The sequence below is a fragment of the Nomascus leucogenys genome, chromosome 13 (genome assembly GCF_006542625.1).
Source record: "Nomascus leucogenys isolate Asia chromosome 13, Asia_NLE_v1, whole genome shotgun sequence".
Classification (NCBI taxonomy): domain Eukaryota; kingdom Metazoa; phylum Chordata; class Mammalia; order Primates; family Hylobatidae; genus Nomascus; species Nomascus leucogenys.
The window spans coordinates 26,233,488-26,259,569 of record NC_044393.1 but is presented as its reverse complement, the minus strand read 5'-3'; the positions used below and the strand labels follow the sequence as shown (position 1 = coordinate 26,259,569).

Here is a 26,082-nt window from a genome sequence, read left to right as displayed (position 1 = left end):
TCTTCCTTTGAGGAATTGCTTTTAAAAACAATTTAAAAAAAAAAATGCAGAGAGGAGCATGAGAAATTACTCAGAGGCCTTTTGTGTTTAGCTGATTTTTGCTAGCTTTACTCTCTTGAGTCTTTTGTTTATCTCCCTTACTCTTCTAATTGCTTGTCCTTTTGTTGAAATGACCCACCTTCTCTCAAGTAAATAGCATAAATAGAAGATGCATTTGGCTTCTTGGGTCTTCTACCCTTAACACAATGTTCTGAAGGGACTTTTCCTTAAGCTTCTTAAAGGTCTGAATTGCCAGTGTCTTTGGATGGTTGAGTGCAAATATGAAGTGATATATTTCTGCAGCATATGGCTTGGTATTGCGTAGCAGTGGGGAGCTGAATAAATAACCAGAAATATGGATTATTCAAACAGGAATGCTGAGATTCAGGGAGGCTAATTAAAGGAGAGCTCCAAAAAGCTTAGAAACTGTACCTCTCTAGATCTCCTAACTTTTCATTTTTGAATGCTGAAGTTGCTGTTACATTCATTCTTTTGCATTAATTAGCTATATTAGCAGATTCAGCATTTCCTTTTTTCTCTTTCCCATACTCTTTGTTCTGTGTTATTTTTCTTCAGACTCCCAAATGGAAAGTTTAATTGGGATGGAATTTTTTTTCCATACCATAGTCATCCTTTCTGATCTTCTAGTAAGAGCTGCCAGGTGGCTCTTTGTCTAGAGAGAGCCTATTCAAGACTATGAAGCTGTAACACTGGAAGTTCAGGAAAGTTTCTGTGGTTCCATTGCCCCTAAATACAAATCTTTACTTTGACTCAGTCATTCATCAGATACAGTTGTGAAATGCCCACGTGGAGAGGTGGCAGTATGGAGCAGGGTGGAAGAATGGGCCTGGGACGTGTGAGTGTGGGTTTGGAACATGCTCTTTTACTTACTAGCTCTGGATATTTGGTGAGTTACTTTAACCTTTGTGACCTTCTCACCCTCAGTTTTTCATCTGAAAACTGGCACTAATAATACCAAATTTACAGGGATTTTGACAGAATTAAACTATATAAAGTATCTGGGAGAATTCTCCAGTTGCAAAACACTGCTAAGGTACGACGTTAACTTTCTATGTTAAGTGCTAGGTTTATACAGAGATGAACAAAACAGAGTTCCTGCCTCCAAGAAGCTCAAAGGCTAGTGAGGGATGCACACATTAAATAACTATAACATAATTTAATATGGTGACTCTTCAGGAGAACAGTTACTTTTGCATGTATATACTCAGTGAATTTTTTTCCTCTCTGATTATTGATGAGGAAAGATCACAAGCAAGATACTCATTGATACATACTCCCTCCTTCCCACACATATGTGCACACACACACAAGCATATATTCACTACCAATTTAATATTTTTATCTACTTTATTGAGGCATAATTTTTATACAACAAAATGTAGGCATTTTAAGTGCACAGTTTTGACAGATGTTTCCACCACCACAGTGAAGATGTAGAACAGCACTATCCAGTCTAAATGTAATGTGAGATAGGTAATTTTACATTTTTTGGTAGCTACCACATTTAACGGGTTAAAAGAAACAAAAATAATTTTAATAATGTATTTTATTTAACACAGTAAGTCAAAAATTATTTCAACATGTAATCAGTATGACAAAATTGTTAGTAAGCCATTTCACATTCATTTTTTTGAGACTAAGTTTTCAAAATCCAGTGAACATTTTACATTTACATCCCAATTCAGATGCTAAATTTTCATCAGAATACTTGATTTGTATTTAGATTTCATAAAATTTAGAGTTGAAAACATAGATTCTCATACTTAAGTTTGTCCAAAGATACTTAAACGTTTTCCAATAAGTCCAGTATCAATTTTTAAATTTTAAACTTACATTTATTTAAATTGTATTTAAAATTTAGTTTCTCAGTTACAATAGCCACATTTCAGATGCTCAGTAGCTACACAGTGTCTACATATAGGATGATGTATATACAGATCCTTTTTGTCACTCCCAAAAGTTCCCTTGCATGCCGCCAGGCCCAGCTAATTTTTTAAAAATATTTTTGGCAGAGACGGGATTTCACCATGTTGCCCAGGCTGATCTTGAACTCCTGAGCTCAAGCTATCCACCTTTCTTGGCTTCCCAAAGTGCTGGAATTACATGTGTGAGCCGTTGCACCTGGCCAAATGCCTCCTTTTTCATTTCTGTTTTTATTTATTTGATCTTCTCTCTTTTTTTCTTAGTCTGGCTAAAGGTTTAATGATTTTGTTTATCTTTTGAAACCCAACTTTTCATTTTGTTGATCTTTTATATCTTTTTTTGTTTCGTTTATTTCTGCTCTGATCTTTATTATTTCCCTTCGTCTACTAATTATGGGTTTGGTTTGCTCTTGCTTTTCTAATTCTTTAAGATATATTGTTAGGTTGTTTATTTGAAGTTTTTCTACTTTTTTGTTTTAGGTGCTTATTGCTATAAACTTTCCTCTTAATACTGCTTTTGCTGTATCCCATAAATTTTGGTATGTTGTGTTTCCATTTTCATTTGCTTCAGACTGTTTTAATTTCTTTCTTAATTTCTTCATTGACCCGCTGGTTATTCAAGAGCATATTGTTTATTTTCTGTTTGAATAGTTTCTGGAATTCCTCTTGTTATTGATTTCTAGTTTTTTTCCATTGTGGTCAGAGAAGATACTTGATAGAATTTCAATTTTCTTGAATTTTTAAAGAATTGTTTTGTGGCCTAACATATGAACTATTCTTGAAAATGACCCATGTGCTAAGGAGAAGAATGTGTATTCTGCAGCTTTTGGATGATATGGTTTGTCAATATCTACTAAGTCTATTTAGTCTGTAGTGCAGATGGAGTTTGATATTTGTTGATTTTCTGTCTGGATGTTTGATCTAGTGCTGAAAGTGGAGTGTTGAAGTCTCCAGCTTTTATTTTATTGGGCTCTCTCTCTCCCTTTAGCTCTAATAATATTTGCTTTATCTATCTGGGTGCTCCAGTGTTGGGTGCATATATATTTACAATTGTTATATTCTTTTGCTGAATGGGCCCCTTTACCGTTATATAATGACCTTCTTTGTCTCTTTGTCTAATTTTTGTCTTGCTATCTATTTTGTCTGATTTAAGTCCAGTTCCTCTTGCTCTTTTTTGGTTTTCATTTGCATAGAATATCTTTTTCCATCCTTTTATTTTAAGCCTATATGTGTCTTTATAGGTGAAGTGTGTTTCTTGTAGGCAATGGATTGTTGAGTCCCATTGTTTTTAATCCATTCAGCCACTCTGTATCTTGTGATTGGAGAGTTTCATCCATTTATATTCCATATTATTGTTGATAAGTAAGGACTTACTCCTGCCGTTTTGTTATTTGTTTTCTGGTTGTTTTGTGGTCTTTCCTTCTCTTTGTGAAGGTGATTTTCTCATATGGTGTGTTTTAATTTCTTGCATTTTATTGTTTGTGTATCTGTTGCATGTCTCTTGACTTGACATTACCATGAGGCTTGCAAATACTATTTAATAACCCATTATTTTAAACTGATGACAGGCTTAACACTGATTGCAGAAACAAACTGACAAGCAAAGAGAAAACTAATAAAAACTCTACACTTCAACTTCACCCCTCCACTTTTTAACTTTTTGTTGTTTCTGTTTATATCTTATTATACAGTCTATGTCTTGAAAAGTTGTTGTAATTATTTTAATAGGTTCATCTTTTAGTCTTTCTGCTCAAGGTATGCGTAGTTTATACACCACAATTACAGTGTTATAATATTCTGTGTTTTTCTGTGTACTTATGGTTACCAGTGAGTTTTGTACCTTCAGATGATTTCTTATTGCTCACTGGCATCTTTTTCTTTCAGATTGAAGAGCTACCTTTAGCATTTCTTGTAGGATGGGTCTGGTGTTGATGAAATCCCTCAGCTTTTGTTTGTCTGGGAAAGTCTTTATTTCTCCCTCACGTTTGAAGGATATTTTCACTGGATATACTATTCTAGGGTAAAATATAGTTCCTTCAGCACTTTAAATATGTCAGGCCGCTCTTCCCCTTTAAATATGTCATGCCACTCTTCCCTGGCCTGTAAGGTTTCCACTGAGAAGTCTGCTGCCAGACATGTTGGAACTCCATTGTATATATTGTTTCTTTTCTCTTGCTGCTTTTAGCATCCTTTGTTTATCCTTGACATTTGGGAGTTTGGTTATTAAATGCTTTGAGGTAGTCTTCTTTGGGTTAAATCTGCTTGGTGGGGTTCTGTAACCTTTTATTCTTGAATATTGATATCTTTCTCTAAGTTTAGGAAGTTCTCTCTGATTATCCCTTGGAATAGACTTTCTACCCCAGTATCTCTATCTCCTTTTTAAGGCCAATAACTATTTGATTTGCCCTTTTGAGGCTATTGTCTAGATCTTGTAGGTGTGCTTCATTCTTTCTTATTCTTTTTTTCTTTTGTCTTTGACTGTATTTTCAAATAGCCTGTCTTCAAACTTACTAATTCTTTCTTCTCCTTTATCAGTTCTGCTGTTAAGAGACTCTGATGCATTCTTCAGTATGTTGCATTTTTCTGCTTGATTCTTTTTAACTATTTCAATATCCGTAAAATGTAATAGGATTCTGCGTTCCTTCTGTGTTATCTCAAATTTCATAAAGCTTCCTCAAAACAGCTATTTTGAATTTTTTATCTGAAAGCTCACATATCTCTGTCTTGCTGGCATTGTTCACTGGTCTCTTATTTAGTTCATTTGGTGAGGTCATGTTTTCTTGGACGGTCTTGATGCTTATGGATCTTTGTCGGTGTCTAGGCATTGAAGAGTTAGGTATTTATTGTAGTCTTTGCAGTCTGGGCTTGTTTGTATTCATCCTTCTTGGGAAGGCTTTCCAGGTATTTAGAGAGTCTTGGGTGTTGTGATTTAAGTCTTTGGTCACTGCAGCTGTGTCTGCATTAGGGGGCACCCCAAGCTCAGTAACGCTCTGGCCCTTGTAGACTTGTAGAGGTACCACCTTGGTGGTGTTGGGTAAAATCGAAGAGAATTCCCTGGATTACTAGGCAGAAACTCTTGTTCTCTTCCCTGACTTTTCCCCAAACACATGGAGTCTCTCTCTCTCTCTCTCTCTCTCTCTCTCTCTCTCTCTCTCTCTGTGCTGAGCTGCCTGGTGCTGGGGGAGGGGTGACACAAGCAAGCACCACTGTGGCCACCACTGGGACTGTGCTGGGTCATTCCTGAAGCCAGCACAGCACTTGGTTTCACCCAAGGCTCATATTGACCACTGCCTGGCTGCTGCCTGTGTTCATTTATGGCCCAAAGGCTCTACAGTTAACAGGTGGCAAGTCCAGCCAGGCTTGTGTCCTTCCCTTCAGGACAGCAAGTTCCCCCCAGCTCCAGGCAGCTCTAGAGATGCCATCTGAGAGCCAGAGCCTGGAGTTGGGAACCTTAGAAATCTACCTGATGCTTTACTCTATTGCGACTGAGCTGGCACCAATTGGATTTGTTTTTTTGGAGGGCATCTTTTTTTTAGAGAACCAACTCTTGATTTTGATATAAATATGCATATGTGTGTGTGTCTGTGTGTACATATATATATGCATATATGTGTGATATAAATATGCATATGTGTGTGTGTATATATATATTTTTTGTTGTTGTTGTCTACAATGCTTATAGCATTTTGTATATTTGCATACCTTTCCCCCTGCCTTTAGTTCTTTTTTCTACTTTTTTATTTATTCTGTTGCCCTTCTTCCAAGTGTCTGAGTTAAATGCTTAATGCTTTAAAAATAATTCTCTTATTTAAAAATAAAAAAATTTCAGGTTAAAAAATTTCCTGTTAATATTGCTTAGTTTTATTCTCTATTCCCAGGTGATTAAGTCTTATTTTTCTTATTACATTAACAGAAAATAGAGGCTGTAAAATGCATTTCTGAATTTGAGATTTTGTTTGCGGCCTTATACTTGGGTAGTTTTTATAAATATTCCGTGAACATTTGAATAGAATTTGTGTTTCTAGGGTATAAAGTACTATAATTATATCATAAGTCAACTTTATAAACATATTTCGTTCTTTTCTGTCCTTTTTATCCCCTAATTTGTTTAGTCTCTAACTATGGTTGTGGATTTTTTTTTTCTGTTTCTTCTGATCCTTCCCATATCTTTAGCATTTTTTTTTTTAAGAGACAGGATTCCACTATGTTGCCCAGGCTGAAGTGCAGTGGCTGTTCACAGGAGGCAATCACAGTGCACTACAGCGTTGAAGTCTTGGGATATGATGATCCTTCCAAGTAGCTGAGACTATAGGCACCTGCTGCCACACACCTTTACTTTTTATGTCATTTTGTGTTACATGTAACTCTTGTTAAAGACACATAACTGTGTTTTTTAATCCAGTGTGAAAGTTTGTCTCTTGGTAGATGAATTTAACTATTTGATTTTATTGTAATTATGTTTAGCCCTTTTCCTGTTTATTTTGTTTTATGGTTTCCTTGGTGGTTTTATTGTGTTTTGTCTTATCTTTTTTCACTTCCATTATTTTCCTTCTTCTGTGGAGATTTGGAAAATACTATTCTTTCTATTAGTGATTACCTTTAGTTTTTTAGAAATGTGGCTTTATTTGTCTATGAACGTTTGAAATTGTTTCTAGTCCCTTCGGGATCTGGCCTCTGCCTCCTCCTCCTACTGCCATCTCTCTCTTTCCTTTCTGCACATTTACATTCCACTCTCTAAACCAAACTGTTTTAGATCCCTTGACACATTTTGTTATTATTATTATTTTGATGACTCACCTTTGATGTTTAGGCTTAAACTTCTCTAAGCAGCCATTTTCTTCCATGTCACTTCCCCCACGTCTGTCCTTACATCCCCACCCCTAAGTTTTGAAGGTTGGGTGCTAGCATCCTTTGCTTCCTCTGTCGGAGCACTTTCCGCACCATGCATGGTAAGTTGTACGGCTGTGTCTTCAATTGTACTGTAATACTTTTCAGAGTAGAGAAAGAGTCTTCTTCCTCTTTGTGTCTCCAGTACCTAGCAAAAGATACACCTTTGGTTTTCTGTGGACATTTTCTAAATTAATGAGAAACATTGTGCTGTTTAGGATCATTGGCCCAAAGAATTTTTGGCAAACCCTGTTCATAGACCCCAAGAAAGAGGAGTTAAAAAGGCTGTTGCCGAGAACGCAGTCTCTTGCCTGAACATATTTCGTTCTGTTTTCCCTGTCAAATTTTTCAGTGCATGGAGAGCACAAAATGGGGCCATAGTGTGGTTGTAATCCTGATCTGAGGCTCAGGGGAGGCTAGGAGTCCACTCGAGTCCTGGGCTTGCTGCCCTGTTTGGCCTGTGCCCATGCTGGGCTTCAGAACAGAAGCTGCACAAGCTCCACAAATGAGCTTATTCTCCTTTGCCTCTCAACTCTCTTCTTCTGTTATCCTCCCAGGTATTTAGGGTTATATTAGGTTTTCAGTTCTTATCACCTTTCTTCTCAAGGTTCAAAGAAGTCCTTCATGCAGATTTGTAGTCTCTGAGCTTTCGTTTCCAGGAGCTGTTTGTGAAGCACTAATACCTGCTCGCCCTTACCTCACAGCCCTCTCTTCTCTAGTTTCCCCTGTCACCCAGGTGACTTCTCTCCATTCCTATGTTCAGACTATCTGGATTTCACAGTGCTTGACAGAATCAATAAGAAGAAAAGCTTTCTTGTTTTTCTCTCTTTGCCAAAGGACAGATGAAGACATCTTGGAAAAGAAGAAAAGATTGTTGAGGTGATGTTTAAAAGTGGAACTCGTGCTGTGAAGAAAGCAGCGGGTAGCCATCTTAGAGTACAGGAATCAAAAAAAAGAAAATGAATTTCTCATTTGCTCATATTAGTGTTTTGATAAATGAAAAGAAAAGATGAGGTAAGGGTGGAAGACGCAGAACCTCTCAAGCAGTGGACATCTGTGTACTGAAAGGCAGAGAGGACCAGAGTCTCTAATGTAGAAGGAAATGTTCCTTTGTGCATCGGGCAGCTCAGCCTCCTTCTTTCAGTTTGATAGTCAACAGTTAGGCTACAGTAAGGATGTTTGGATGGTCTTCAGCGAGCAGCAGAAGAATTAACATATGAACATGAACCAAGTGGTAGTTTTATAGTCTGTGATTGAGAGTAAAATAAAATTCAGAAAGGTCACAATTTATTGTGCTATTTAACAAAGTGATCAGATTCAGAGGTTCCAATCCACAAAAATAAGACAAAATTATACTTACTTGGGGTGGCCATTTTAGAATTAGCCAGGAAATGAGGAGGGAACTGTAACAATGCCCTCATTGTCCCTGGAGGGAGACTGGTTTGCCACTTCCGTTTCTTCATTACAGATACCTCTCTTTGGTAAGATGGTTGCTACAAATAGAAGATTCCAATATATCAGGTTTAATTATAGCCTACACTCTAAATCATTTGCTTCTTGCCACCACAAAGCACTTTTTAACAGTATGTCCTTGTATCAGAATACTTCAGTGTTCTGTAAGGAGCAACAGAGCCAGTGGGAGACAAAAGAATTATATTGTCAGTTTCCTTGAAAATGTTGACATGAAGCTTATTACTTCTGCTGTAAAACCCTGTTCCAGTTAGAAAGAGAAGAGACCACTGTGATCCCAGGGGATGTGTACAAATGCAGCTTTGGGTTATGTAGCATAAATACAGTGAACCCATCTTGGTTATTAACTGTAAAGGCAAAAAGAGAAATAGGAGGATACACAGCCACATCTGCTCTAGGAACCACCAGTTTTTTTTGGTTGTTGTTGTTGTTCCAAGGTTTTCAATAAGATTTTCCTTACCCTAAAGAAAAATGTCTCTGATAAAGAAAACAAATAAAATGGCAATGGTATAATATGTGCAGAGTAAGTTTTTGCAGGCCCAATTCTGGACTGTGAGCTTGTGGCAAAGCATATAGATGGGCCAGCCTAGGGAACTTTGGATTTTTATTCCCTTGTTCTTTTCCTTACTCTACTTTGCTTTTGTTCCTAATGAGCATCTGAAGGTCCAAACAATATTGCATTTTATTCTCATCATCCTTTACAGTTTTTCAAGAGCTAGAGTCTTTTCTTCTAACCTCCAGTCTCCCAGGATTCAAGTGCAAAAGCAAAATAATAATGGAAATCTTTTAGAAGTCAGCTGTGCTTCTTGATGGGGCCGTATACAGGTTGTGTTCCAAGCTGCACACACAGATCTTGCTTGTTTGTCTAACAAGGAGCATTCTCTTTCCTCTTCAAGCTTAATATTACCATTCCCTCTTAGATGGATAATAGTAGTTTGCACCTGTTCTCTAGTAACCAGAAAAATACTCCAAAACACAAAGTAATCCTTCCAACAGTCCTCCAGGCTGTTGTTACCTTTTAATAAACGGGAAAGTGCTGTGGCAAAGAAGGTAGATAAACTGAATCAAGATTACCTGGCAGGAAGTGGTGTAAGGCCTGTCTGAGCCCTGCTATCAGACCTCATAGCTATTCATCATTCCAGTGTAGTTTAAATTGCACATATTTAAAGTATACAATTTGGCGAGTTTTGCAATATGTATAGACCCATCATACCCCCACTGCAAGCATGACAGTGAACATATTTGTCACACCCAGATGTTTCTTTGTGCCCCTTTGTAATCCTCTCCCCCTACCTCAGTGTCTTCAGGCAACCATTGATTTGCCTTCTGTCCATTATGTATTAGTTTGCATTTTCTAGAATTTTATGTAAATGGAGTCATACAGTATATTCTTTTTTTGTCTGACCTATTTCACTCACTGTAATTATTTTGAGATTCGTCCATGTTGTGTATCAATAATTAGTTCCTTTTTCACTGCTGAGTAGCATTCCATTATATGGATATATTGCAGTTTGTTTATTCACTTGTTGAAGTATATTTGGGTTTTCAGTTTTTTGCTCTTATTGAATAATTCTGCAGTGAGCTTTCATGTGCAAATCTTTGGGCAGACATTTTAAATTGCTCTTAGGTAAATACTTAGTTAAATTGCTGGGTCATATGTTAGGTATGCAGTTAACTTTTTAAGGTACTGCCATACTGTTTACAAAATGGTTATAGCATTTTAAAATTCCACAGCAGTGTGTGAGAGTTCCAGTTGCTCCACATGGAGCAGTATAGTCAGTCTTTTTCGTCTTAGCCATAGTTTTAATTTGCTTTTCCCTCATGACTAATGATGTCAGGTGTTCTTCATGTCCAAATTTGCCATCCATGTATCTTTTTTGGTGGTATCTCTTCAAATCTTTTGCCCATTTTGGGGGTAAGGGGTTATTTGTCTTATTGAATTTTAATAGTTCTTTATGTATTATATGATTTATATCAGAGGTTACCCCCTCACCCCCAGAATGCACAGCAGAAGGTGAGTGGCAGGTGAATGAGCATTGCTGCCTGAGCTCTGCCTCCAGTAAGGTCAGCAGTGGCATTAGATTCTCATAGGAGTGCAAATCCCATTGTGAACTGCGCGTGCGAGGGATCTAAGTTGTGCACCCCTTATGAGAATCTAATGCCTTATGATCTGAGATGGAACAGTTTCATCCTGAAATCATCCCCTGCCCCTGTGGAAAAACTGTCTTCCACTAAACTGGTCCCTGGTGCCAAAAAGGTTGGAGAACACTGATTTATATCATGTAAGACCTACACATTTTACAGATATTTTCTCCCAGTTCGTGTCTTGCTTTTCATAACAGTCTTTTGAAAATTTTTCAGTTTTGATGAAGTATGATTTTTTATTTGTTCCAGTAGTCTTTTTCTGTTGGTGTCATTGAAGACATTTATTCATTTTGTCTGTTGTCAAACTTACTGGCAAAAAGATGTTCATAAATATTCTCTTATTATCCTTTTAAAATCAGTAGAATCTGTATTTGATGTGCTCTTTCTTATTTTTGATGTTGGTAATCTGTGCCTTTTTTTTCCTGATCAGTGTGGCTAGAGGTTTATCAGTTTTATTGATCTCAAAATATCAGTTTTTGTTTTCATTGTTTTTCTGTTTCCAATTTCATTGATTTCTGCTGTGGTCAGTATTTTTTTTCCCTCTCTTTCTCTCTATGTGTTTGTGTGTGTGTGTTTGAGATGGGTTCTCGCTACATTGCCCAGGCTGACCTCTAACTCCTGGGCTCAAAAGATCCTCCTGCCTCAGCCTCCTAAGTAGCTGGGACTATAGGAACGCACCATGATGCTGGGCTTTTAATCTTCATTATTTCTTTTCTTTACATTACTCAGTGTTTAATTTGCTATTCTTTTTCCTACAAACTGCTCCAAAGTCTGAAACTTTTTGAACATCAACATGATCTTCAAAGGAAATGCTCGTTGGAGCATTTTGAATTTTAGATTTTCTGATTAGGGATGCTCAACCAGTATAATGCAAATATTGCAAAACTGGAAAAAAAATCAAAATTTGGAACACTACTTGTTCTAAGCATTTTGGATAAGGGATGCTCAACCTGTAGGTGTTTACTGCTATAAATTTCCCTCTAATTGCTACTTTAGCTGTGTCATATGGATTTTGATATGCTGTATTTTTATCTTTATTCAGTTCAAAATACTAATTTCTCTTCTGATTCATCTTTGACCAATGAGTTATTTAGAAGTATGTTGTTTAGTTTCCAAGTATTTGGGAATTTTCTGAGTATCTTTCTGTCACTGATTTCTACTTTCATATCATTCATTGTGGTCAGAGAACATACTTTGATTTGAACCTGTCAAAATTTATTAAGACTTGTTTTTGGCCCAGAATACATTCTTACGTTGCTAAATATTGCATACCTGAATATGTATTCACTGTTGTTGGGTGGAATGCTTTATAAATGTCAAATAGGTTAAGTTGCTGATCATGTTGTTCAAATCGTCTATATTCTTACAGATTTCCTGTCTTATTCTATCGATTATTGAGAGAACAATATTGAAACCTCTGACTATAATTCTGGATATGTCTATTTTTCCTTTCAGTTCTATCAGCTTTTGCTTCATGTATTTTGAGTTCTTTTAGCTGCTTAAACTTTTAGGATTATATGTTCTTTTGTTTAATCAACCCTTTTATTATTATGAAAATAACTTTCTTTATCCCTGGTAATGTTCTTTGATCTGAAATCTACTTTATTTTATATTAATATAGCCACTACAGCTTTCTCTTAATTAGTGCTAACGCATGGTATCTTTTACCTTCTGTTATGAACTAAACTGTGACCCTCTGCCCACCAAAATTCATTTGTTGAATTTGGAGATAGGGCCTTTAAGAAGGTAATTAAGGTTAAATGAGACCATAAGAGTGGGCCTAATCCAAAAAAAGGCACCAGAAGTGCATCCACACACCTGTGAGGTAAAACCTTATAGGAGTGAACTTCTATTTCTCACTCCAGGTTTTTATGCTTCTATTGTCATTCATTTTTATTTCAAAATGTTATTAGCCCTGTTATACATTATTGTTATTTTTGTTTAAGGGGTCAAGTGGTCAGTTATCTTTTTTTGAGGCAGAGTCTCACTCTGTTTCCCAGGCTGGAGTGCAGTGGCGCGATCCCAGCTCACTGCAACCTCTGCCTTCAGGGTTCAAGCAATTCTCCTGCCTCAGCCTCCCGAGTAGCTGGGACTACAGGCGTGCACCACCACGCCCAGCTAATTTTTGTATTTTTAGTAGAGACAGGATTTCACCATATTGGCCAGACGGGTCTTGAACTCCTGACCTTGTAATCCACCTGCCTTAGCCTCCCAAACTGCTGGGATTACAGGCATGAGCCACCACACCCGGCCAACTGGTCAGTTATCTTTTTAAAAGAGATTTTTGAAAATAAAAAGTCTTTTATATTCGCCCACTTATTTGCCATTTTCCTTGCTCTTCATTCCTTTGTGTAGATCCAGATTTCCATCCGGGGTCAGTTTCCTTCTGCCTAAATGACTTCCTTTAACATATCCGGTAGCGCTGGTCTATTGGTGATGACTTCTGTCAGCTGTGTATGACTGAAAAAATATTTGCCTTCATCTTCTCTTTTCTTTTCTTTTGAGACACAGTCTTGCTCTGTCACCCAGGCTGGAGTGCAGTGGCACAATCTCAGCTCACTGCAACCTCCACCTCCCGGGTTCAAGCGATTCCTGGGCCTCAGCCTCCTGAGTAGCTGGGATTACAGGCATGCACCCCTGGCTATTTGTTTTTCTTTTTGTTTGTGTTTTTTTGAGATAGTCTCGCTCTATCACTCAAGCTGGAGTGCAGTGGTGCGATCTTGGCTCACTACAACCTCTTCCTCCCAGGTTCAAGCGATTCTTCTACCTCAGCTTCTTGAGTAGCTGGGATTACAGGTACCCACCACCATGCCTGGCTAATTTTTTTTTTTTTTTTTTATACTTTAAGTAGAGACAGGGTCTTGCCATGTTGGCCAGGGCGGTCTTGAACTCCTGGCTTCAAGTGATCTTCCTGCCTCAGTCTCCCAAAATGCTGGGATTACAGGCGTGAGCCACCGTGCCTGACTGCCTTCATCTTTGAAATATATTTTCACCAGGTATAGCTTTCTAAGTTGATAGGGTTTTTCTGGGAGTTTTTTTGTTTTTTTCCTTTCAGTACTCTCAGTTGTTCCACTGGCTTCTGGCTTTCTTGGTTTTCAATGAGAAGTCTCCCATCATTCATATATGTGTTACTCTATTTATAATTTGTCCCTTTTTTCTGGCTGTCTTTAGGATATTCTCTTTATCATTGGTTTTGAGTTGATGATGTGCCTTGGTGTAGTTTTTTTCACGTCTCTGGCGTTTGAGGTTTGTTGAGCTTCTTGGGTCTCTGGGTTTATAGTTTTCATCACAAGTGGAAATTTTTCAGTTATAATTTTTTTTTTTTTTTTTTTGAGACAAGGTCCCACTCTGTTGCCCAGGCTGGTGTGCAGTGATGCAGTCTTAGCTCACTGAAGCCTCTGCCTCCTCCTCTACCTCTTGGGCGCAAATGATCCTCCCACCTTAGCCTTCCAATTAGCTGGGACTACACAGGCATGCACCACTGTGCCCAGCTAATTTTTAAAAATATCTTTAGTAGAAATATGGTTTTCCCATGTTGCCCAGTTGGACAGTTAGAGTTTTCAAACATTTTTCCTGCCCCCATCCACGTTTAAGGGCGTATAATAATATGTATATGATATAATTATAAATTGTGTATTATAAAATAGGATTCCATGTATATTAGGCTATTTGAAATTTTCCAACCACAGTTCACTGATGATTTGTTCATTTTCTCCTGTATTCTTTTTGCTTTGTGTTTTATTTTGGACAGTTTCTGTCATTATGTCCTCAAGCTCAGTCTTTTGTTTCTTCTGCAGTGTTAATCTCATCTACTGTATTTTTCCTCTGTAGCTGCTCAGTTTGGTCTTTTCTTCTGTGTTTTTAGTTAACATGCTGAAGCTTTTCTCGACCTTCTTCATTTTACGTATCAATTGTAGTTATAATTATGCTTTTACTGTCTTTGTCTTCTAATTCTGTCACCTGTGTTATTTTTACTGATTTTTTTTCTCCTCTCTGTGGGTTATATGTTCCTTCTTTGAATCCCTAGTAATTTTTTATGGAAATTCAAATATTGTGAATTTTACCTTGTTAGATGTTGAATTTTTTTTTTTTTTTGGAGGGGTATTTCTGTAAATATTCTGGAGCTTTATTCTAAAATACAAAGTTACTTGGAGATAGTTTGGTTCTTTTGAGACTGACTTTTAAGCTCTGTTAGGCAGGACCAGATTAGTCTTTGGCTAATAATGCCTCGCTACTGAAGCACTACCCATCTTAGTACTCCGCCAGGTGCACTGTGAATTAATAAGATTTTTCTACCGTAACTGGTGGGAATACTAACTATTCCTGGCCCTCTGTGAGCTCTGGGATTGTCTTTTCCTACTTCTCTTAGGCAGCTTCTCTCTGCGGCAGTGATTAGTTTCCTCACATGCTTGCGCTTGTCAGTACTGGAGACTAGAAGGGGCCTCTGCAGATCTCTGTGCAGCTCCCTGCTGTGCTCCTCTGCCCTGTGAACTCTAGCTGCATTGGTCTGCCCGGACTCCTAGCTCTGTCTCCTCCCTTCTCCGAGGCCTGGAAACTCTCCAGGCAGTCAGCTGGGCTCATTGCATGTGTTATCCTGATGTCAAGTGTCTATAAAAACCATTGTTTTGTTCATCTTTTTTTTTTTTTTTTAACTTTCAGGGTTAGGGAGGATGTAAATCCAGTCCTTGTTACCCCATTTTGGCCCAGAGTGGAAGTCCAGCAGTATATGACACTTTTTAAACTACATTTTCTTATTCTTTATTCCTGGTGGATAGTAATGCAATTAACTTTTGTGTATTGATCTTATATTTAGCAACTTTGCTCTATCATATATTAGGCCTCAGTCATAACATGGTTATTTGTTAGAATAACAAGCCCAAAATTTCAAGGACTTTCAATGATAGGTGTTTATTTTTCACTCATGGTTCATGCATCACTGGCCATCAGAAGCTCAGCTCTACACCTTCTTTATTTCAGGACTTAGGCTGAAGGAGCAGTGCTTCATGGTACGTGCCTGTCTCATGGTAGAGGGAAGAGACCGCATAATGCAATAAATCTTAAAACTTCCCCTCTGAAGTGCACATGTTACTTACATTCACGGTTTATTGGCCGTGCACAGTCACATGGCCAAGTGTGAGGTCTGTGGTGGGCGGTGGGCGGTGGGGGTGATATGAGTGGTGATGTGTTGGAACCGGCTCATATGGGTTCATGAGAGCTGATGGTGCACATCTCTTCCTATCACTGCATTTAGTGACATCATATTAGTAACTTGAAATTGCCTGTGGTCGTATTTATTATTTATTTATTTTTTGTTTCTGTTTTTCTTTTTCCACCCACCCCACCCTCTGGCTGTCTTCCTATTGATCTTACTGTCTAATTCATAGAAATCCTGGATCCTGTAAAGTGGTTTTATATTTCAGACTCTAATGCAAGTGAACTTTATCATGTACATTGTAAAACAAACAAAATATGATCTCATGTGGCATTATCCAGATTTCTTGCCAGGATTAGTTTATGGTTCGCAGAATATTTTAAAGAACACCTTGTTGCTTTTTTTTTTTTTTTTTTTTTTTTATTCAGTCTCCCTTGTCCAGGAAACGAGAGGATTTTACCTCTTTCATTTGTCCTTCAAATAAGTTTCCTTCAAGGTCCTAGTCTTCTGTTCTGAATACTTTCTGTACCCTCCCAGGGTAATCTTACTCACACCATGGATTAATTAATGCACATAGATTTGATGACTCTTTCAAAATTTTCCCTATTGGTGACTTCATTATTGGACTTCAGACATAGAAGTTCAAGCTGGACATCACTGCCATGTTCCACAGGCATCTCAGGTTCAATCAGAACTCAACCCTTTGTATCCCCACCTTTCCTACCAGTCTTTCTGCCTCTAATATTGTTTCTCGCTTCCTTCTGCTCCCCCATCCCCATTACTGTCCAACACACTGTAGCAAGCATAATCTTTCTTATACACAAAAGTCAGCCTGTCTTCTATTTTGCTGCTGCCCCTCTTCTTACTCTTTATATTCTAGCAGTACCATGCTCCACTTCCCTGAATGTCCCATGCTTACGCCTGTCTTTGCATGTGCTCTTGTTTCCTTCTGCATGAAATACCCTCCACCTCTTTGCGTATCCAAGAAAAACATCCCCTGAAGCTTGGTTCAGGCATCATCTCCTTTGTGAGTCCTCCCTGACTCAGACATGGTCAGCCCTCCTTCCTGCGTTCACTCTCTGCTTTGTATATACCTCCACCATAGGACTTAGCTTTTCTCAGTCTGCCCATTCTCTGCATGTCTGTCTCCCCTGTGGACCAGACTCCTTGGGAGCAATGAGCTGTGCCTTGTCTCTGCATCCTGGACTTAATATCTGGCACCTGCCAGGTACCTCATAAATATTTCATGAGGGAACAAATGAACAAAGAAAATCATACTCAGAATCTGTGTTTATAGCAAAAGTGTTTTTGCATAATAAAGAAGAATAAGCTAATTAAAACTACAACAGAAAACGTTTTCTCCCACATCAGAAGGCTCACTGTTAGCAGAATAGGGAGCAGTGGATGACTCTTCGCCGTTTCCCACAAGCCCCCCAGTTTTATAGAGGCTAGCGTTCACATTGGTCCTAGCGTGATCGACAGCCTGATGAACCCAGACAAGACTAAGATAAACTACTTGTCTTCCAGTAGAATAAATATTTCAAATAAAGTCAACCCAAGAAAGTCAGGCCAAACAGCTATTGACTGGTAAAAGCCTGAACTCAAGCCCAGTGAATATTCCAAAGTTCACCTCCATGCTGCTTGCCTAAGTGGTGATCAATATGCAATTACTGCCCCCTCTAAACATGTCTTACACTGCCTACCTGAAGAAGGATTTTACTTTTGAAATCTTTTGTTTGTTGAATTTGCTTAGGCAGGAAAAAAAAAGAGAGGCTTGGCTACACCAGAGTCTTTTGAATTGTATTTCAAACAGTTCTGTGTTATTTGTGAAATGGTTTGAGTGTATGCTGAATGGTAACTGAAGGTGCCCTATTTTATAACCGCCATTCATTTCAAGAGGCCTTTTCCTGAGTGACTAAACAATACAGATATTATATCTCAGTTTCCTAAATTTTGCTCACATGGTTATCTGCCCTAGTCACGACCTTTGTAAATTCAAGCTTGTAACATGCTAAAGTCCAGCTGCAGTGAAAACAAGTTTCTGTTAGAATTTTCATTTTAATACAAAAAATCCCTTCCTACTGAATTTGGAGCCTTGTTTACCTGGCTCCTCATATTTAAGATTTCATGCTTCTCTCAAATAGGCCTTTTTCATACCATTGCCGTAGTCAGAACCTTTGGTCATTTCTCATTTTCGTTGTTGCCAGAGTCTCCTAATTGTCCTCCCTTACCCCCAAGCGCTGTCATTCCCATTGCTTCTTCACACTGCTGCCAGATTAAGCCTTCTGAAATGTATCTGTCCAGGGCCCTCCCTTGTTTGAAATTCTCACGCCTTTTCGACATCTACAGGATGGAGCCTGGGTTCCCTGACAGCACGTGTGGAGCCTGTCATGACCGTGTTCCTCACCACCTTTCCTCAGTCATCTTCCACCACTGGCCATTCAGAACTACCTCTAGATCCCTGGCTGGCGTGCTCCTACAGGCTGCACACACCTTTGCACGTGCTGTACACCCACCGCTCCCAACAGTGTCCTTGCTCTTCCTTCTCTGCCTGGCAAATACTCATTCCTTAGACTCGGTGCAGAAGTCACCTGCCATTTGACACCTTCACTGACTTCTCCCAGATAAGGCAAATTATCTCCTCCTCTCATCATCTTGGACTTAATTTCCATTGCTTCAGACTTTTGAAAGCATTTTTATTTACCTCTTCTTAAATTGCTTAAAGACAAGGACCTTATAATTCCTAGCAGCTAGCATAATGCCTGCTGCATAAAGACATATGCTCAATAGTATATGCCTTTTTTTCTTTGAAACTCAGTAGTTGGATTGACGGGCATTTGTGAATCTTTGTATTGTTTGATTGATCCACAAGGACAATAAAGATAGGAATAGGTTAGCATGAAGTAGGATGGCCAGCTCTGTCTCTTTGCCCAGGACTGAGGAGTCCTGGGCTGTGTTACTTTCAGTGGAACAGTCCTAAGTAAACCAGGATGGCCTGTAGCTCCAAGGGGCACTGTCAGCAAGCTTTGTACCTACTCTCCTTTCCTCCACTACTGGGACCCAGTCCTGGCTGGTTAGTCTGACCCAGGATAGCACTCTTTGTGACCAGTAGCACTTTTAATAGTGCAGTGTTTTAATAGTGTTGTGTCTACAAAAGACTGTCCAAAGGGGATATTATTTCTGATTCCTTTTCTTCGGCTTTCACACGAGAAATTGGATGAAAGGCTCTGGGTTATTACCCTGTTTTTGATGAGTACTTCCTTCTCTTGCAAGACCAGTCACCTCTCTCCAGCTGTTTATTTCTCCCTTGTTTATCTTTGGTCTCCTCATCACCATTGGCTTTTCTTAAAAATAGTAGTTTAAAAAAATCTTGACCCGGCTTCCCTCTCTTGGGGTTCCTCCTCCAGGCTTTACTAAGGCGTAACCTACACTCACCCCTCTTACTTTCTCACCTCCTTTTACTTTTCACTCCACTTCTGCCCTACCACTGCTTTCTGGAAGGTTGCTAGTGGCTTCCTGATGGTGGAATCTGGTGGCCGTTTATTTTGCTTTTTTAACAGACTGGAATCTCTTCAGAAACTGTCTCCTTCCTCTAACTAAAGTATTCCCTGCTTGTGTGCCCACTGTACTTAACTTATCATTTTGTTACCTAGTTATTTGTTCATTTATTTTAAATATTTACATATATATTATATATTCTTTCCCCACACTCTCCCAAATACATGTAATTTGTCTCTCTCACTTTAATGTAACACATGACAGTCTCAGAACCAACATGTTGAATTGCATCCACTTTACTCCTGGAATCACTTCTTCACTTGGATGCCTTGTGGCCTTTGATACAGCCCATGTTTCCATCCCTGATCAAAGCTAGGAACACTCTGCTCCTTGGTGTACCTCAAACACACCAGTCGCCTATCTACAGCTCATTTCTATTTCAGGACCTCTGTGTTTGCTGTTCCTCCTGTCTTGAATGTTGTTTTGCCCCTAAAATTTACATGACTGATTCATTTTATCACTCAGTTCTCAACACAATGTTACTCCTTAGGAGGCTTTCCTTAATAACTGAATCTAAGAGATCCAGGCCAGTCATTCCTTCACATGGCCTTGTTTTACTTCCTTGACACTAACCATTATCAGGTATCTCAATTTCTCTTTGTCTCCTGCCATGAGAATGTAAATTGCTTGAGAACTGGGACGCAATCTTTCCCAATCATGTGAGAGTTATCCAGTAAATATTTGTAGATTGAATAATACATGGGGAAAATTATATGCTGATTTATACTTTTCTCTGATCCTTTTATATTACTTTGGTCTCCCCAGATTTAGCTTTTTTTTTGGAAGCAGAACCCATTTCTTACTGTTTTCTCTTGTGTCTACCACAGTGCTAAGTAGGTGCCCAGTAAATATTGCGTATTGGTTTGGTTGGTTTATTTACCAGCTGTAGCAAGATAGGAAATGACTGACTTGCTTCTCTCTACTTTAGAGTATTTAAAAAAATAATATAAGATTGTAGAAAAATTATGCTCCCTAGGGAAGTATCTGCAAGAATAGCAGCCAGTGGCACTATTATTCTATGACCTTTTGCTTCAAGAGGGAAAAACACCTTTATTTTTTTTCTTGAAAATAGTTTATCTTTTTTAATTCTATATGTTCATTATGGAAAAATGAGAAACTGAGGTATAGAAAAAGGAAAAATAAGATGCAGAAAAAGCATCTGACACAACCCAACATTCTTTCATACCAATAGTTCAACTAGGAATAGAAGAGAACTTCTTCAACCATTGATAAAGAGCTTCTACAAAAACCCATAACTGACATCATACTTCATGGTGAAAGAGTGGATGTTTTCCACCTAAGACAAGGACCAGGATTTTCACCCTCATCACTGCTATTGGGCATTGTCCTGGAGGTTCTAGCCAGGGCAATTAGGCAATAAAATGAAATAAGAAGCATCTATATTAGAAAGGAAGAAGTAAAACTATCCGTTTGCAGATAACATAATGTATATAGAAAATCCTAAGGAATCTACTAAAAGATTATTAGAACTAGCAAACGAGTTTAGCAAGGTTGCAGGAAATAAAACCAGTTGTATTTCTATACACTTGCAATGAGCAATCCAAAAATGAAACTAAGGAAACAATGTTGATAGCAGCATTATTCATAATAGCCAAAGGGTGGAAACAAACCAAATGTCCTTCAACTGATAAATGGACCAATTGTGGCATGTGTTACTCAGCAATAAAAAGGAATGAAGTACTGATACATGCTACAACGTGGATGAACCTTGAAAACATTGCCAAGTGAAAGAAGCCAGTCATAAGAGAACACATAATATATGGTATCTACTTACATGAAATGTCTAGAATAGGCAAATCTATAAGACAGAACATAGATCAGTGGTTGCTTAGGGCCAGGATGGGATGAAGAGGGTAGGGGGTGATAAGAGTATGTAGTTTCTTCTCAGGGTAATGAAAATGTTTTATAATTGACTGTGGTGGTAGCTGACATATCTGTGAATATTCTAAAACCCCTTGAGTTGTACATTTTAAGTGGTAGAAATTGTATAGTATGTGAATTGTCTCAATAAAGCTGTTAAAAAGAAAGAAAAAAGAATAATGAAATGTCTATAATCTCAATACCCTGAAATAATCTAATTTTAATCTCTTTCTTTCCAATCACTTTTAATGTACATTTTTCATGTGTAATTGTGGTAATGCTTCATAAAGAATTTTGAGTATTGCCTTTTGTGTTTATCATTCTGACTGTAAGAATTTGTCCACCCTATTGTAGACGTCTTCTCCTAATTGTTAACAAGTATGTAATATTTCCATTTAGATATATAATGTGTACGGCAGCAAATACCCTTTTTTTTTTAAGCACTATAATTTCCCCATGAAATACCTTATCTGAAACCTCTTTTGTTCACAGGGAAAAGAAGATCTCCCGGAGCAGTGCCCTGAAAGTGCTGGACCATGCCATGATTGGCCCCGAAGGCACAGACAACTGCCATAAGTTTGTTGACATTCTTGGCTTACGAACCATCTTTCCCCTCTTTATGAAATCTCCCAGGAAGATCAAGAAAGTGGGAACCACTGAGAAGGAACATGAAGGTAGGGTTCACTGGAGGAGTCAGCCTAATTTAGGTGCATTAGGAGAAATAGGGAAATGTGAACTACTTTGAAAAATTCTGACGTGTTTGGGTGATAGAGAGGAAGAGTGCTACCTTTTTCTTACTATTTTCTTATTTTTCATGAATGAAAAAGAGACCCCAGGTCACTGATAGCCTTTGTTGCACCAGTTCTCTGCTTGTTTGAATCCTGGTCGTTCCATTTCCTTCTGGACTGTTAATAAGTCTGTGTGTGAGGGTTTTGTTTTCTTCACTATAATTTGTAGCAAGGTGTCTCTCTGATGGAAGACCCTTTTGAAAAGAGTAATGAGGTGGCAACACATGTCACCTCCAGAGTGGTGCTTTCATGTATTTCTGTACTAAAGTATGATTCAGCCAACATCAGGAATTGCCAAAATAAACTATTTATAGCCCAAATTCCCCTTTTTATGTTTCTCCTCCCTGATGGTGCACACTCCCAGCAAAATGCTGCCATGAATTGCGACGCTGTAACCAGAGTAGTTATTGCTAGGCTAGTCTCTTCCTGCTGTTGTCTAGTGGCCTGCTGCAGCCCTCTCCCCAATAAATAGCCACAGTGCAATCTGGAAGGCCAGGGATTTATGAGCATTGACAGTTCTGCTGGAGGCTGGCAGACACTTGCACCAGGGAATTTACATGGTTGGATGGTTATTTTAAAGTGTGGGGAGCAGGTGGAGAGGAGTGGGGAGGTAGTGTGTTGAGAGAGGAGGAGAAGCTGAGCTGACTGGCTCATTTGGCTGTCTTCTCAGAAGCAATGTTCGTCCCATGGTTTAGGAGGCTTTTTTTTTTTTTGTCAGTGCTTGGTGAAATTGGCATGGGTATCTGCAGGATCTTTTGCATTCCTCATCCTCGTAGACGAAAGTTTGAGAACTCCTGCCTGTCTCTTTTCCAATTGACTTGGCTTGGTCTCTCCCAACTTGGAGTGGCTAAAGGGAAGGTGGTGTGACCTACCTTCAGTAGTTATCTTCAGTGATATCTTCTCTATCAAATCAACTCTCCAGAGACAACAGGAAATCTGGCTGGAGCAACGGAGGAACTGGCCTTGCAAATACTGTAGCCTAGAGACCTGAGAACAAGTAGAGACTTCATTTTAGCTCATTTTGACCAAACACTTGCTATAAATATGTTAACCCCATGCTAGATTTTCCCCACTGAAAATTCAGCAAAATGAGTCCCTGGGAGAGGGAATGGAGGAGGTCCTGGAGATCTAGGAGATAAACTTTTCAGACAGTCACCATTTAGTGAAAGCCTGCCACTTCCCTGGCCCGGCTGCACTATTTGCTATCATATTTAAAACTCACAACCTATGAAGTATTAGTGGCATCCTTGTTTTTTTTTTTTTTTAGAGGAGATGAACTGGGAAAGCAACCGAGCTATGGGTTCTACAACTAACTAGGTGTGCAACTTTGGAACCTTGGCTTAACTTCCCTGCCCTGCATTTTGCTTTCTGGTCTGTAAGATGAGGGAAGTGGACTAGTGAACTAGAAGCTCTGATAGCTGCACCTTCAGATTCTCAGGAACAAGCTCTGGTTGTCAGGATTGCCTATGAGCCAGGAAGCTCCTCAGGGTGGATGCTGTGGCTGACCTGCTGGGTTCCACTGAGAGACCTGAGGCTGCATCTTGAGTGTGCTGGAAGAGAGTGTGAAGGAAAACAGCCCTTAGCAGGCTCCTGCTCTGTGGGCATGGCACTGAGAAGAGGAGGAAGTGACAGATTCAGTGAGCAGCTGCTTTTCTTCTGAAAAATATGCCCGGTGGCGTGCTGGTAACAGTACATTTGCTTTAGAGTACCCGCATTAGGAATGTGATAACATTATGTTAGTGTGGGCAATGGCTTGGTAAGACATCTCCTAGAAGGCATGTTTGGGCTGTAATGGCTGGGGAGGATGAGCTCTGCATCCTGAGTGGACCAGCACCCAGAGAGCAGAAGTGAACCACAAGGAGAAAGCACAGCCCTACACTCCTGCCACCTCTGCCAGCTGCTGCCACTCCTGCAAACCGGCCTTTGGCCATGAATGGCAGAGTGAGAATGGAGACAGAGCAGAGCAGTGCACACTGTGCAGGACAGTGCAGGGTTTCTTTGTCCTGTCCTCTGAGTAAGACTGTGCTCTTCGTTGGCCTCTGTGTGCCAGCCCTTCTCACGTAAGTGGGCCAAATTTGTATGCTAAGCTAGAGCACAGTGGCCTCAGACCATCAGGAATACTGGTGGGCATGCCCAGCTCATTCCTGCCCCTGGGCTTCCACCGTGCTCTTCCCTGCATGTGCAGTGATTTTTCTCCAACCTGTCTACCTGGCTATCTTTGTTGTCCTTGGACCTTAGTTTTGTTTTGTTTTTTTTTTTCCTTTTTTTTTTTTTTTCCTGGCCTGTTGCCCAGGCTGGAGTGCAGTAATGCGATCTCGGCTCACTGCAGCCTCTGCCTCCCAGGTTCAACCAATTCTCCTGCCTCAGCCTCCTGAGTAGCTGGGACTACAGGCACCCGCCACCACACCCAGCTACTTTTTGTATTTTTAGTAGAGATGGGGTTTCACCATGTTGGCCAGGCTGGTCTCAAACTCCTGACTTCAAGTGATCCGCCCACCTTGGCCTCCCAAAGTGCTGGGATTATAGACATGAACCACTGTGTCAGGCCTGGTCCTTAGTTTTGATGTCTCTTTCTCAGGGAAGCACGTCATGAACCCCTAGACTAGGACAGAATCTTCAGGACTCTGCCTTCATGGCCCTTGAAATTATGGAACCAATGGCCTTGTCCCCTCTAGATCCCATTGCCTGGTCCCGTGGTGCTTGGCATGTGGTATAGATGCACAGTAAATGTTTCTTGACTGTGTGAATGAACAACCATTTCCCTGAAAGGCTCGTTGAGGACAAACATGGGTTTGGGACTTTCCTCAGAAACCTACAAGGTTGAAGTCAATACAGTTGATTTCAGTTCAGATTGATGGTTGTCAGTCAGTCATACACCTAGAGTGAATGGTCTTTCACCCAGCTTTTTTGGATGCTAAAATGAGTGGGTTGCTAGCCCTAAGTTTTAACTCTGTCACATTGGCTTGGAGACTATGGCAGAACCCCCACTTTAGAGCCACACCCTCAAGAGCTTTGCTCTACACAGACCTTCCCTATAGGCAAGGCCACCCTATGACAAGCACCTAGGAGTAGCCCAGCTCCTAGGTGGAACACTGAGGCCTGGGAATCAGCTCGCCAGAAGCCCTAGAGAGCTACCCCACACTCTTCTCTTTCTTTCTTGTGAAGCTTCAGGGGCTTGTCACTGTTGTCCACAAGAGCACCAGGATGGCTAACTAGTAGAAAGGAGAGGTTTGTTGATGATACGAGTTTGTAAACTAGGAAGAGACAGTCTGTGGCGTGTACCAAAGGTGCTCTGTCTTCAAAAAACGAAAGGGCAGATTGGGTTTTAGGCCTCACAAGGTCTGTATTAGTCAATAGAGTCATACACATTCAGCAGGTTTTGGGAGAAAGCTACACATATTTATGAGGGGAGTCAAGTGCATGCGCAATGGGTAAACATATGTAACACATCCCGTGTTCACTCTGGGGCAGGGTTTTAGCATTAAAATGAGGTAGGATTTGGCTCTTTATGTCAAAAGGTGAACTGTAAGACACAAAGTTTGTGTACAGTCTCTCTGAGCTTGTTGAAACTGGCTGGAAGTCTGCAGTTGCTTATCGGAAAAGAATGTTTGCAAGGCCAGTCCTCTGTCCAATCAGAGTTAAGAGGGGTCTGATAATTTGCCTGATATTGTTAGGGAGTTTCACAAGAGTGTGTTTTTTTCTTGTAGCCATGGGAATTCAGGGAGTTGCTATGCCAGCTGAGCCCTGAACCCTCCACCTGTAGGTGACATTTATTTCCTGAACCTTAGGGTCCATCTTAGTTGATAAAGGGGCATCTATTTTGGTCCCTCAGATGATATCACGCATCGTGGTTTGCCTCTTTAAGACCATCCTGGTCCAATCATAGCCCCTGTCACCTCTTAGGGCCTTCCCGTGACTCCCAAAGTCACAGTGCAGCCTGAGGTGGTACAGATGGATCTGCTGCTTATCAATTGTACCATCTTGGGCAAATTCCTAAGCTCCGTGGGCCGCACTTGTCCTATCTGTAAAATAATGAGGCTAGAATCCACCATGAAGGGTGTTTGCGAGAGTCAGATGAGATGACATGTAGATGCTTAGCATAGACCCCAGAATAAAGCAGGCACCATAAGAGACCTTAAACTGTCTCCACCTCTGCCCACCCTGGCTTTAGTCACACGTACCCATGGGGATGGCCAGGCAGAGAAAATGCCCACACCTC

General features: G+C 39.8%; 1 protein-coding gene across 1 annotated transcript in view; it reads left to right on the top strand.

Annotated features, from left to right (window-relative positions):
• The window catches only part of CTNNBL1 (catenin beta like 1), a 177,844-nt gene that overhangs the window by 86,964 nt on the left and 64,798 nt on the right, over positions 1 to 26,082 (top strand). The window contains exon 11 of the mRNA XM_030825692.1: positions 21,568 to 21,749. Coding sequence (XP_030681552.1) covers positions 21,568 to 21,749 — 182 coding nt within the window. The remainder of the gene's footprint in view (positions 1 to 21,567; positions 21,750 to 26,082) is intronic.